The sequence below is a fragment of the Helicoverpa armigera genome, chromosome 8 (assembly GCF_030705265.1).
Source record: "Helicoverpa armigera isolate CAAS_96S chromosome 8, ASM3070526v1, whole genome shotgun sequence".
In the NCBI taxonomy this organism is placed as follows: domain Eukaryota; kingdom Metazoa; phylum Arthropoda; class Insecta; order Lepidoptera; family Noctuidae; genus Helicoverpa; species Helicoverpa armigera.
Genome location: NC_087127.1, coordinates 1,637,089 through 1,649,436, shown reverse-complemented (window position 1 = coordinate 1,649,436; position 12,348 = coordinate 1,637,089). Strand labels below are relative to the sequence as shown.

General features: G+C 37.3%; 2 protein-coding genes across 2 annotated transcripts in view; one reads left to right on the top strand and one right to left on the bottom strand.

Annotated features, from left to right (window-relative positions):
- Nucleotides 1-534: 534 nt before the first annotated feature.
- LOC110383738 (phosphopantothenoylcysteine decarboxylase) lies at nucleotides 535-1,495 on the bottom strand. Its single transcript, XM_021344558.3, has 3 exons — nucleotides 1,287-1,495; nucleotides 1,006-1,209; nucleotides 535-810 (listed from the first exon to the last, which is right to left on the bottom strand). Exons 1-3 carry the CDS (start codon nucleotides 1,407-1,409, stop codon nucleotides 535-537), a joined length of 603 nt encoding a protein of 200 aa, XP_021200233.3. The 5' UTR covers nucleotides 1,410-1,495.
- Nucleotides 1,496-1,719: 224 nt separating this feature from the next.
- Nucleotides 1,720-12,348, top strand: part of LOC110383398 (GATOR complex protein NPRL2) — a 66,786-nt gene continuing 56,157 nt past the window's right edge. The window contains exons 1-3 of the mRNA XM_049837978.2: nucleotides 1,720-2,151; nucleotides 3,395-3,551; nucleotides 6,495-6,621. Coding sequence (XP_049693935.1) covers nucleotides 1,952-2,151; nucleotides 3,395-3,551; nucleotides 6,495-6,621 — 484 coding nt within the window. The 5' untranslated portion in view covers nucleotides 1,720-1,951. The remainder of the gene's footprint in view (nucleotides 2,152-3,394; nucleotides 3,552-6,494; nucleotides 6,622-12,348) is intronic.

Genomic DNA, 12,348 nt, shown 5'->3' with positions numbered 1-12,348 from the left:
GGTGGAGCAGAGCTGAGCGAATATTCATACATCGAAGCGGTGCAGTGCGGAGGACAGCGAGCATTAGGGTGCAGAGCGGAGGACAGCGGGGCGGTGCGGAGCGGTGCGGAGCGGGGCGGTGCGTGATTCGCGTGCAGTGTGTCAGTTGTCTTCGTTACGTCACTAGGTGAATTCAAAATCTTCATCGCTCCTCTCCGCCCAGCTGCGCTCCTCTCCGCCCCTCGCCGCCCAGCTCCGCTTCAGTGGAAACACTGACCACTTTTCACCGCTCTTCTCCGCTCCTCTCCGCCCAGCTCCGCGTCAGTGGAAACGCGGCCTAAGGCAATAAACCAATAAATCGCTTCTGCGCAGGTGAAGGTCAGGGCTCAATATCCATGCCGGTAACTATAGCAGACATGTTCATGGTGCTCAACAAAGGGTAAATTTTTCCAAACTAGCACTGGCTTAAAGCCCTAAAAGCGACAAAAACAGTGGCAGTTGACATCCTACTACTTACAAACTACCACAAAAACCTTAAGCTTTGAATCTTAGCATTTAGTCAAAAGAAACATTGAATTTTAAGTCAGCGATGCTTTTAATCTTCTCTACTATAGTTTCTACCTCCGCCATGGCACCGATACCCGTGTCCCCACACATGAGTTTCTTACTAATCGGTGGTATTTCAACGTGCCCCCAATGTTTGAGCATGTCAATCTGCTGAGCTGTGATTGGGTGCTCCCACATCCTAGTGTTCATTGCTGGACAGAAGACTAGCGGCTTTGACATGTCCCATGCACGAGTTGTGCAGGTAAGGAGGTTGTCGCATATGCCCTGGAAAGTAATGTTTGTTAGTTTATTTTGTTGTTAAATATAAAGAGAATGTTTCTCGTAATTGACATTGACATTTCATTACATTTCTGAAGAGAAATTTCACAACAAAACATGGGAACGAAATAAAGACTGGATTGAACGAATTGAAACTCATTTCTAGTTGTTCACATAGTCAAAAATTAATGTTCCACTTACTTGTGCCATCTTCGCGAGCGTGTTAGCGTCTAGTGGAGCTATCAGCATGATGTCAGCGAGCTTGCCTAGCTCTATATGCAGCACAGGATCTCCCCTCTGCTTCCAGGCTTGCCATTCCAAGCTATCATCGTACACCTTGACGTGCGCGGGCAAATCCGACATCTTGAAGAAATGCTTCGCATGCTCCGTCACTATTAGGTGCACCTACAATTATACAAGCCATTTTAACTTACTTTTTCCCTGATTTTCTTCACAAAGCTATAGCTCTATGTAAACATAACCTCAAACACATAAGTCATTTCGTCCTCAGGTATATCTAACAGAGTTTTTATTAGAATCGGGATTTTTAGCGCTGCTACGCTACCTGTTGCTGCTATTAATAACTTGCAAGATCGTTTGTCCATTTTGAAATTATTTTTTTAACAATTTAACATCTAAATATTTACAATAACGCAATGACATTCGCGAGTACGTTCACAAAGTCTGTCTGACACACGACTGAATGAAGATGAAGAGTTGAAAGATATGCATTTTAATTAAAACTTTTTAACACTGCTTTTTTATATTATTTGAAAATAATAACTTGAAATATAAGAAAGTTATAATGCCTTGCCTTATAGCATATTCAATTGACTTACTATAATTATTTAAAGTAACAGGGGTAATTCGAAACACCTATACTGGCGATACTGAACTGAAACGTCACTCATTTTATTATCAACAAAATACTCGTCGTAATAAAATTACGTCAGTCTGTTAAAAATCGCGTAAGGAGTGGGTGTATCAATTAGTGCGTCGAAAACAGTTTTATTTACGTTAATGAAAATAGTGTTCGTGTGTTACTATTTCTGTTAAATGCTTTAGTGTTCTTGTTGTTTGTTTGTGAATTTACTGAGTGTAAATAGAAATATGTGAGTGATGTGTTATTGAAATTCATTTGTTTACAATGGATGGCAAAGTGAAGTATTACGAAGGTTGTGGACAGGAAGGGCCAATTCGTTGTATATTTTTGTGTGAATTCCACCCGACTGCTGGTCCTAAGATAACATGCCAAGTGCCAGAAAATTATATATCGAAAGATATTTTTGATACAGTCAGTCATTATATCATACCGAAAGTACAACTTCAAAGATGCACGTTAACAGTGTAAGTATGATTGCGGGTAGTCGCAAAATTCTTTTATGACATAAACGTTGCATGTTCTGTAAAAAAGTAGGTAATTGAAATCTGTTGAAAGATTTCCATTTCACTTATTTGTTTGTTTGAAAGTGAACAGAAACCTATCTTTTTTTTGTTTGGCACATCTCAAAGTGATAAGTGCTAGTTCAAGTGATTTTTTACACATTGAGCAATTTTGACAAATTGTTACTGATGCAAAAATATGAATTACCTACAACCGTCATTAGAAATCCATCCTTTCATTTTTGTTTTGATTATTACTTAATGAATATATATCTACCTAAACACTGACCAGTAAATATACCTAAGTACCAATAATCAGGTATAGGTGGTAGGTATCTAACAATAAATTATCCATAATTCTCAGATACAAATACCTACTTAGGATTGACAGCTTGAGTTCCGTAATGAAGTGTTGGTACCTAATTAGAAATAAAAGACGATTAAACAGTAAAATCACGCAGGTAACCGACGTTTTAATAAATCACAAATTAATTACCATAATTTATAAAATGATTTGTTTAAGTACCGCAGCAAACCGTCTCAACTTTTAGGTACAGTGATTTTATTATATTCTCAGCAGTAGTTCTAAACTTCGAACGAAATCAATTAAAAAACACGCGCACACATACAGCCACTAAAAAAAGTCTTAAAGATCGGAGCCGATAACTTTCGCGCCACGGATGCCGTTCCGCTCAACTCGCCGGCTACCGACTCTACCGTGCAGCTGCAACCAAGAAATTACCGATTCACCACAGCATCAAAGTTCATTGTCTTGTATGTACCGGACGCTAGTAATGAAAATGAAAAAAAAGTACCTACATAGGTAGTACCAATCAAAATTTTTGATTAGGTTCACACGAAGTCATTAGCAGCATTGCAGCCGTTATTGAATGCGGTAAAAGATATTAATTAATAATTGAATCTTATGAAAAGATCTTGAGAAGAATTCGGACAAGAGTGGAGCAAGGATTTCTTATCTTCGTATCAGGCTTAAAAGGCCTTGGAAAGTTATTTACTGATCAATTACTGACTCATCTGAGTTTACTTTTTCACCTACATTTCATCGTTATCCTTCTGCCCGTATCCCAATTTTTATTTGGGGTCAGCGCAGCAAGTTTTCACTTAGATCTAAACCCCTTAATTTGCATAATGGACAAAAATGATTCTGTATTATTTTCCGTAAGTTAAACTACAAATATTTTTCCAGAACCCTCCTCGGCTCGAAGATCCTGGGCTTCCCAGTACGCATAGACAACAAGAAGTATGCTCGCAACGCTTATTACTTCAACCTGTGCTTCGTTTGCGATGCCTGGGCCAGGACGGTGCATCTCGAGCCACTCGTCAAGAAGCTTACAGAATACCTGGTTAGTAGCACTATCAGAATATAAATTAATATCTGATACTCCAACCTGGATCTCGATATACCAGGTGGCGATAACTGGGGTTGAGGAATTGTTCGAAAGCTATCGGGCTAAAGGGATCGCCCCTTGAACATAAAAGGTATAAGGAGCAACATGGCGGGTTTTAATCAGTAAGAGTCTAAAACACCCTCAGGCTGCACCCACAGTGAGAGGGGTCATTTGATGATTTCCCATAAAAAAGGGTGGCGATAAACCAATGAAGGATACTTTTTTAGGACGACGTTCTGTGTGAACGATTCGACCAAACAATGCTTTTCACATGTTCGGTCTTCTAAACATAAATATTTGCTGAACACCTACATTAATTAATGTTAGTGTTACAAAGGCTTGCTTGAGTAGTGTGAAACAAGGCCAGCTAGTCGTTGTCACTCAAAGTTGGCAAGTGACAATAACAGATTATATCATACTTCAACCATGTTTGTCAGTAGACCTGGCGCCGGTTGTTACCTACGAGAGACTAATTGACCTCTCCTAGCAATTGATATGATCTATCTAATTACTTATGTACTAGAAATACACGTGCTACACTGATTTTATTAAAAGGAGAAAAGTCCATTGCATGTGCAATATGCACTCACAAGTAAGGTTCGGTTTCCTCAAATGAGCTCACAATACGATAGCAGTGAGTGGTTTCCGATTTCCCGTAACAAATGAATATATTCACCTACTTATCCTTTTAGAGGCATTATGAATCGATAGTTCCATTATTCATCCATTCTCTATTGCAACACGCTTTACCATATAATGTAGGAAAGTTAGAAATGGGGGCGCAGTATGAATAAATTGGAAAGCAAGAGAAACAAGATCTGTTTTGGAAATATTAAAATTTTTGAACAAGTAAACCGACTAGGGCTTTCAATACCGGTATTACGGGATCCCGTAATACCGTGATCACGGATATATTTTGGTCTTTTTTCAATACCGGTATTGACGAGCCAATACCGTGATTACGGTATTACATCTTTTTATAATTTTAATTATTGTGGTTTGTTGTAATAAGCAGCAGGAAGTTGTATTAAATAAGATAAATAACTACGACTCGTAAGATGTATGTACTGGTAATATTATTCTCACACTTCACACTTGTGTATTAAGTAACACACAGTACACTTGTGTATAAGCGCCAACTTTTATCTCCAGCATACCCGCCCGCACCTTTCTTAAACAACGTTATTGTTTTGTTAGTCAGTAGTAAAGAGACATCTCATCACTAGGATGTAACGTTAATCTACTTGACAACGCTGCAGGGACTCCAGAACAGACCAGATTTCAACCGACTCAAAGGCCTTCTCATAGTCCACAAATGCTAGACACAGGGGCTGATTATACTCTTCGGTCTTCTGTATAATCTGCCGCACTGTGTGGTGCCGTATCCGCTCCGAAACCCAGCCTGCTCCGGTGGTTGGAATTCGTCGAGTCTTCGCGCAAGTCGGTTCGTGATCACTCTTGACAACAGCTTATAGACGTGGCTTAGGAGGGAAATGGGTCGATAGTTCTTCAGCTGGGTTTTGTCTCCCTTTTTGAAGAACAGGACGACAACACTTCTACTCCACGCCTCTGGAGTTCTCCCTTCAAACAGGACGGCGTTAAAAAGTTTCTGGAGCTCCCCCAGTACGGGCTTAACTCCTGCTTTTAATAGCTCAGCAATCTCGATTTCGCCACTGCTGACTTCTGGCAGGTCTTCGGTGAAATGGCGTGTTAATGTGGCTCTAGAATCCTCATTTCCGAGATCAGGTCGAGATGCATGCGATGCGTATAACCGGCCATAGAAGTTTTCCACTTCCGAAAGGACTGCCGGCACCGAAGAAATGACTTCTCCACTTGTTGTGATCAGCTTCATCAAGTGGCTTCTTCCAAGAGATTGTACGAACACCTTTGACCCCTGATTCAGCTCAATTGCTCTTTCAATGTCAAGAGTATTGGAGCACCGGAGGTCGCATCGTATGTGCTTGTTGATCTCTTGGTTTAGAACCCGCTTAGCTGACGAATTGACGGGCGGGTTTTCACGTCGTTTCTTCATAAGCCCTAATGTCTCTTCCGAAAGCTTTGATTTCTTGCCCTTACGCTGCATGTTACAGAATCTCGAACCTTCCTCCCTGAGGATCTGAACCACATATTCGTGGTTCTGGTTAACGTCTGTTGTGGTTTCCACGGTGGCAAATCGGTTCTCCTTTGACTGAAAAGTTTCAGATCCTGAAATGGTTTGGAGCAGTGTTGGTCGGAGCCTGGCCTTCATCAGACGGAAACGTTCGGCCTTGAAGTTGATATTCAGAGAGCCTCGGACAAGTCGGTGATCGCTACCGGTATTAAACCTATTGATCACGGAGACGTCTCTGACTATGTGCTTCTTGTTCGTCATGATGAAGTCAATCTCATTTTTGGTCATAGTGTCGGGGCTATGATTGGACGCTTTTTGATACTAAAGGATTGTGTTTTAAAGGTTTTAATCGATCTTAAATTAAACTCCGATTTCAAATTAGACGAATTCGATTTGACAATATTAAAAAATATTTACAACAGCATTTCTGTAGTCAAAGTAACTGTATTAAAATTTGCATGACCGACAATACCGTGATCACGTGATCACGGTATTGAAATTTCTAATACCGGTATTGATACCGGAATTGAAAAAATCCGGTATTTGAAAGCCCTAAAACCGACCCGTCCCGAACTTTTGGGGAGTTTGGAGAAGTTTAAATTTAATTTTAACGTTTTGTTTTCCTGTGAATCCTTTCAAATTATTTTAATTTGACACCATCAGGAGAATTGGCAATTACCCAAGGGGGCAAATCAGAAATCCTTTTAGACCAGCAAAAACTCACAACCATGAACAATGTAACTGATTTAACGTCTAAATAAATAATTTACTTAATCCCTCTTGTCTAGTTATCAATGGAGTTGGAGACTGAATGGCTCTCGAAACAGTCAATTTCTGGCGAAGCGAAGGCGCTTGGCGGCCTGATGCGGCAGGTGATGCAGGACATCAACAGTCGCAGAATGTGTACACTTACTGGTAAGTCAATATTTCGCACACTCACTTCATCATACACTAGAACTCAGTTGCATCCGGTGAGACTTGAAGCCGACCCTATCATAGTCGTGAAAAGGCTCGGCAGATGATGATTACTAAAGCAAACTCATCACTTTGCAAGCTGATTTTTCATTGACATATTGATAAGACAAATGATAAGGACGAATCGTAAACTGTGGAAAGTTCATTTTCAAAGTCAGCCTATCCGCATAACCAAAATGCATAACTTTATGTAGTAACAAACTTCGCGGTATTCGATAGAAATCGTAGAAATATCTTGTCGTGGTTGGCAGATGCTAGCTACAAGCGAACTTGCCAAAATAATATGCGATAATCAAATTATCATTTATTAGGTTCATCAAAACAGACGCTGTTGTTTTTGAACACCAAGCGGCTAAAGATATGTTTTTGTTACTCACAATAATAGGTATTTAAATTGTACCTATTACATAATAAAATCGCAAATCTGTTTTCAGAAATCACTGACTGAGAACTAATGCTAAATAAAAACATACCACTTCATTTCGTAAATATTTACATACAAGCGATTCCCCAGCCATCAAAACAGCACATATTATTAGAAGGATTTGGTATTTGCTTACTTCGAATTTTATGGGTAAACAATTAACACGCAAAATATAAAAATATCCGTAGACTTAATTTTTTAATATGCTTCAGCTCATCAATTTCGAACTTCGAACACAAATTAAAAAGTTAACACGAACTTAAAATTCAAGCCGAGCACTTATATTTTTGGTGAAAATGACAAGAGTTGCCATTAGCATTATTACCCTGAATTAGGGTAAAATAATTTACAAATTTTCACTTTCTATATTTCGTAAGTCATAAATTTCTTTAAAATCGTTTTATATCTGCAAATAGACGCCATCATACACATGTATGGGCAAATTAATTAAGTCCCACACACTAAGTCAACGCCTCGAAATAGAAAATTCCGTTTAGACAATTGAATATTTAAATAAATACATAAAAATATTCAAACACGATATAGCCGTGGCTCTTTTGGCTGTTGCTATGTCAAGTCAATATCCAGTTAAAAATACGCTGTGTTATTCTAATCTCACCCGTATTAATATAAGCATAAAGTTCATAAGAAGGTTTCGATTATATTGGTCAATAGACAATAGGATGTCATAAATGTCAAATGGAACATACCTACGATTGAACCAAGATTTGGTACTGTTGGAACATATTGTGCATACTAATAATAGATAAACAATAAATATTTGATTAAAAAGATGTTTTCGAGGAAATATATTACAGTTTTTCCCCCAATTCCCCAATTCTATATGTAATTTCACCTGTCACTAACAAAACTCCTTCTATCAAATAATATATTGTTTATGAATTCATCCTAACATGGGGAAGAATGGCCTCCTTTGAGATCCTTTGAAGAGTATGATTTGTTTTTCAACTTTGATTGTTATTTCCTTTGTGTGGCAAAGAGATACGTATTATTAATTACTAGGGAATTAGACAACACGTTTATTGATGCGATCGTTAACTATCTATTACCTAATGGTGTTTTTTTATCTGTAACATTTAGTCTCATTTCGTCTTTAGCTTGTTTATTTGGAATCGATGCATCATGGTCTACAATGGTACATCTTTCTTGAGCTCCATATTCGTGCATAGAACATGGTGGAATTTTGAATTAAAACCACTCATTTGCCAATAGGCCTCCAAGACAACGGTATCTATTTTCAGGATAACAAATATTCGCTTAGCTACCGACATATCCTCAATAAAGCTTATATCATGTTTGCATAGGAGTGCTAATATTTCAATGTTGATTCAGACAGAAGTGTCGAAACTCATAGATTCCAGCTTATTAACGTTTATTAGCGCGAGTTCGATAGCTGTTGCTAAGTATTTGCGCCGTTCTCAAGGAAAACTTGAAATTATTGATATTACTATACCTGGGTGGTATTAGGTACGGAGTAGATAGATAGAGTGCCAAGTTGTACCCAATCCTTGTAAGTTTCTTAACCGTTGATATATTGTGTGCAAAACTGCAAATGACTCAACAAGTGATGAATTTTGCCTCGACAATTAATTAACCGGTAAAGTACAATAAGTTGAAGGATTTATTTACACATGAAACATGACGACTACGTCAAAAGCTTTTGTAATAGGAAGGTATATTAAATTCATCTATTTGCTAAGGGGAGACATGACTTTTAATTACTATATCAGGCTTTGTTTGACATGACAAAGAGTAGATGTATCACTTACCGCCGTTTCAATATTCTATGTAATTATCTGTTTTGTCGCTTGCTAGAGATCGGAATTTGTTCTTACATGTATGGGGCTCTAGTTATTTGGTCCTCCGTGACGGGGCTAGTGTTCAAATTCTATCGTTAATCACAAAACAACGGATAGTAGGTTATAGAGATCCACCGTTAGATAGTCGGATAGCAAACAGTCAACAGCAGAACCGCAGACTATTAACTTACAACGTGCAGACATAACAATACCTACCAATGTTTAATTTAAAGCATTTTATTTTATAACGTGTCAATGGCAATTGACAATACAAGTACCTACTTCGTAAGTATTTGTAGGTGAAAACAATAAATAAACGGCGACACGCAATGTCTCATCCACGTATTAATTTGCATACAAATGTGAAACAAACTATTTTACTTTAAAGTTAAATGTTCCGGGTTCATAAGCTTCACGTGTTTTTAATTTTATGTTAACTTTATCCTTGTTTATGTGAATTGTTCTTGGTAAAGTTATGGGTGCTGATTATGGTGCGATTATTTAATTTATACGTAATCTACTAGCTATTATTATAAAGCTGGATAATTTGTTTGTTGGTGACCTATTTAGTTTTTAGGGTTCTGTTCCTGAAAAGTCAAAAATTGGAACCGTTATGCTCAGTTTGCAGTTTATTATTTTTATCATACAAATGTAATCTAATATCTTTGATTTTTTTACCAAGTTCAAGTGTATAGTCTACGAATATTTAAATCAGGCGATATCCACAGATTCCAGATTGAAGGTTTTGAGCAAAAGATTATTATTAAAAAACCTGTGGGTCCATGGGACAGTCATGTCTGACAAGTCTGTAGGCAAGAGGGGGCTGATGAAACTTTTAACCAATACTAGTAATATTCCGCAGTTGATAACATTATAACCGTATCTGAATTACATTGATATACGTGATCTTCAATACAATTAATCCATTCATAGATAATTCTCTACCAAATGATGTAATGTATTTGTGTTATTGCTTCATTCATAAGGAAATGTCAACTGTTGGATACAACTAATAGCTTTCGCGTTTACTTTTCTTACCACAAAGTGTGACGACAGGAGTTAAACTGTGACACACAAATATGACTCAGTTTTTACTTTACTACCTATATAGGGTTTGTACTCAACAATCAATTATACCTACTGCTCACGTGTCCATAAAACTCTACTTAATTTCTATTAAAAAGGATGAAATAAGTAAAATTGAATATTTCTTGCAGAGATATTATCCACACAATATTTAAATTCTCGTTTCTCGTTCTCGTGATACATATGATCAGCTTTTATTGAATGTAATGATCTTCATATTGTGATGAAATGAGGACCGGATATTAATAAGATTGAATAGTGATGAAATTACTACATAGTCTTTTTGTAATTTTTTCAAATTAGATTTTTTCATTGTCAGCTGAGTGCATGTTTCTTATGGAGCCTTTGTTTCGGTAACTATAATATTGAAATGTACCAAATATTTGTATTTAGGTGCCAAAGGTGAATTATTTATTATTCCACAAAGACGTCCCTTCGTTCCTGAAATCTTCGCCAGAGACAAGACCCAATAGTTATTCTAATGATCCTTCATGATTTTGTAACAACACGGCCGGCTACCGCCCGTCACAAACGCCACATTATTCTCACAATTATAATTGGTGTACCTCAGGGAACTATTGTTGGACCCTCACAGTTTCAAATCTCACGCGAATAGACTAAAACAATACTAGCACTGTTTTAAATATAGAACGTATATTTAAATGATGTTTTCTACAAACACAGTTGGGAGCTCAGAAGCTAATTGTTTGAACAAGAAACATGTATGTAAATTAATTCTGAACGCAGCATTTGCATACATTAATACAAAGGAGATTATGTATATGCAAGAGTTTTTCTGTGTTATGCAAAGTCTTGTTTGACAAGGATACATTGATTCTGGTAAAACAGATGCAGTTGGTAAATAAATCACCAGCAGCAACTTGTCTGATGCTTGAAAGCAAGAATAATAAGACAGACTCTTCTAGAGGAAACCTTCATGGCAAATAGTGATAGATTAAAGGAATAACACGTAAACTATCGAGACAGTTATTAAAGATCTGAACCTGTATATTTTAGTAAAAAGATTATTAAAAAAACCCACGAAACTATGGAGCACAGGAAGTCCATCATAAACATTTTACCACAAAAGATAACGAGAAAGAAATCTTTCAGAGTTAATTGCTAATGAAACATCGTAATCAGTGTTGCGATAACCTGTAATCTGTTACTGAGATAACGAGTTTTTTATTATGTTGTGTATTGTAATCGCAAAACATATAGATGAAGTGCCTATCTTCATGCGTTTGATAACAAAGACAGGCTGACACGTGGGTCTGAAGACGGATCTTGTGGACAAACACACTAAATTAAGCAAGATTAATTAACAGGATGATAAAGTACAAAGGTGTCGCTCAAAATGATATTAGTTAGTTACTTTACTTAGCATCAGTACTTAATCCCCCATCAAAATTGAAAGCCTATGAAACTAAAAAGACGTGGCCTTATTATTTTTAGCCTATAATGTCCCACTGCTGGGCAAAGGCCTCCCCAGCTTGCTTCCACAGTTCTCGATCTTTCGACCGAGCCCACCACTCTCGAAGATAGGCGTGGCCTTGCAATAGTAAAAATGTTTTCATTCATTTCTGCAGTCCTAGATTACCGTATGTCACTCACAACCTAAGTTATTAGTATAGTAAGTATAGGAAACATAAACTCAAGTTTAAGTGTTCAAGTCGCTCGCATAGCTTGTACGTTATACCTGTTGGTTGGACGTCATTGAATCACATTGGCATATTTATTTTCCGTTTAAAAAACCACCAACTTTCAATTACTTTTCTCATGAAAACGCAAAGAAGACTGCTATCAGTTACCGTCTTTTTTCACTCGTATGTATCCCTAATCCCCTTAGGAACTACTCCATCTACCCGGATAAAAACAATAGGGTAGTGTCCAGGGTCGAAATAATGAAATAATATTTAGTCCGCTTTTTAGATAATCAAAAAATATTGGATACGTATTTTTTCTTTTTTTAATTAAACATAAAATGACAAAGATAATACACTTCAAAAATTAGGAGTGGGGGCCTTTTACGTCACAGTGTCCTGAAAATTGTAGCAACTTGTGACGTCACACTCAACTTTAACACGCTTTATCTTAACAAATTCTGATCCAATTTAAAAAAGAAAAAATACGTATCGCTTAATTTTGGACAATCTACAAGACGGACTAATTATTATTTTTTAGGAAACTAGCCTATTGAAACTTTCTTTGATCTGTCATTCAAGTAAGCCCCTATCCCTAAAAGTGTCTAAGAAACATATATAACTACTAAGTTATTTACCATGGAGAACAAAATGACCAGCGGAGAGCGGAGATGCCATGACGGAAAATCTCCTA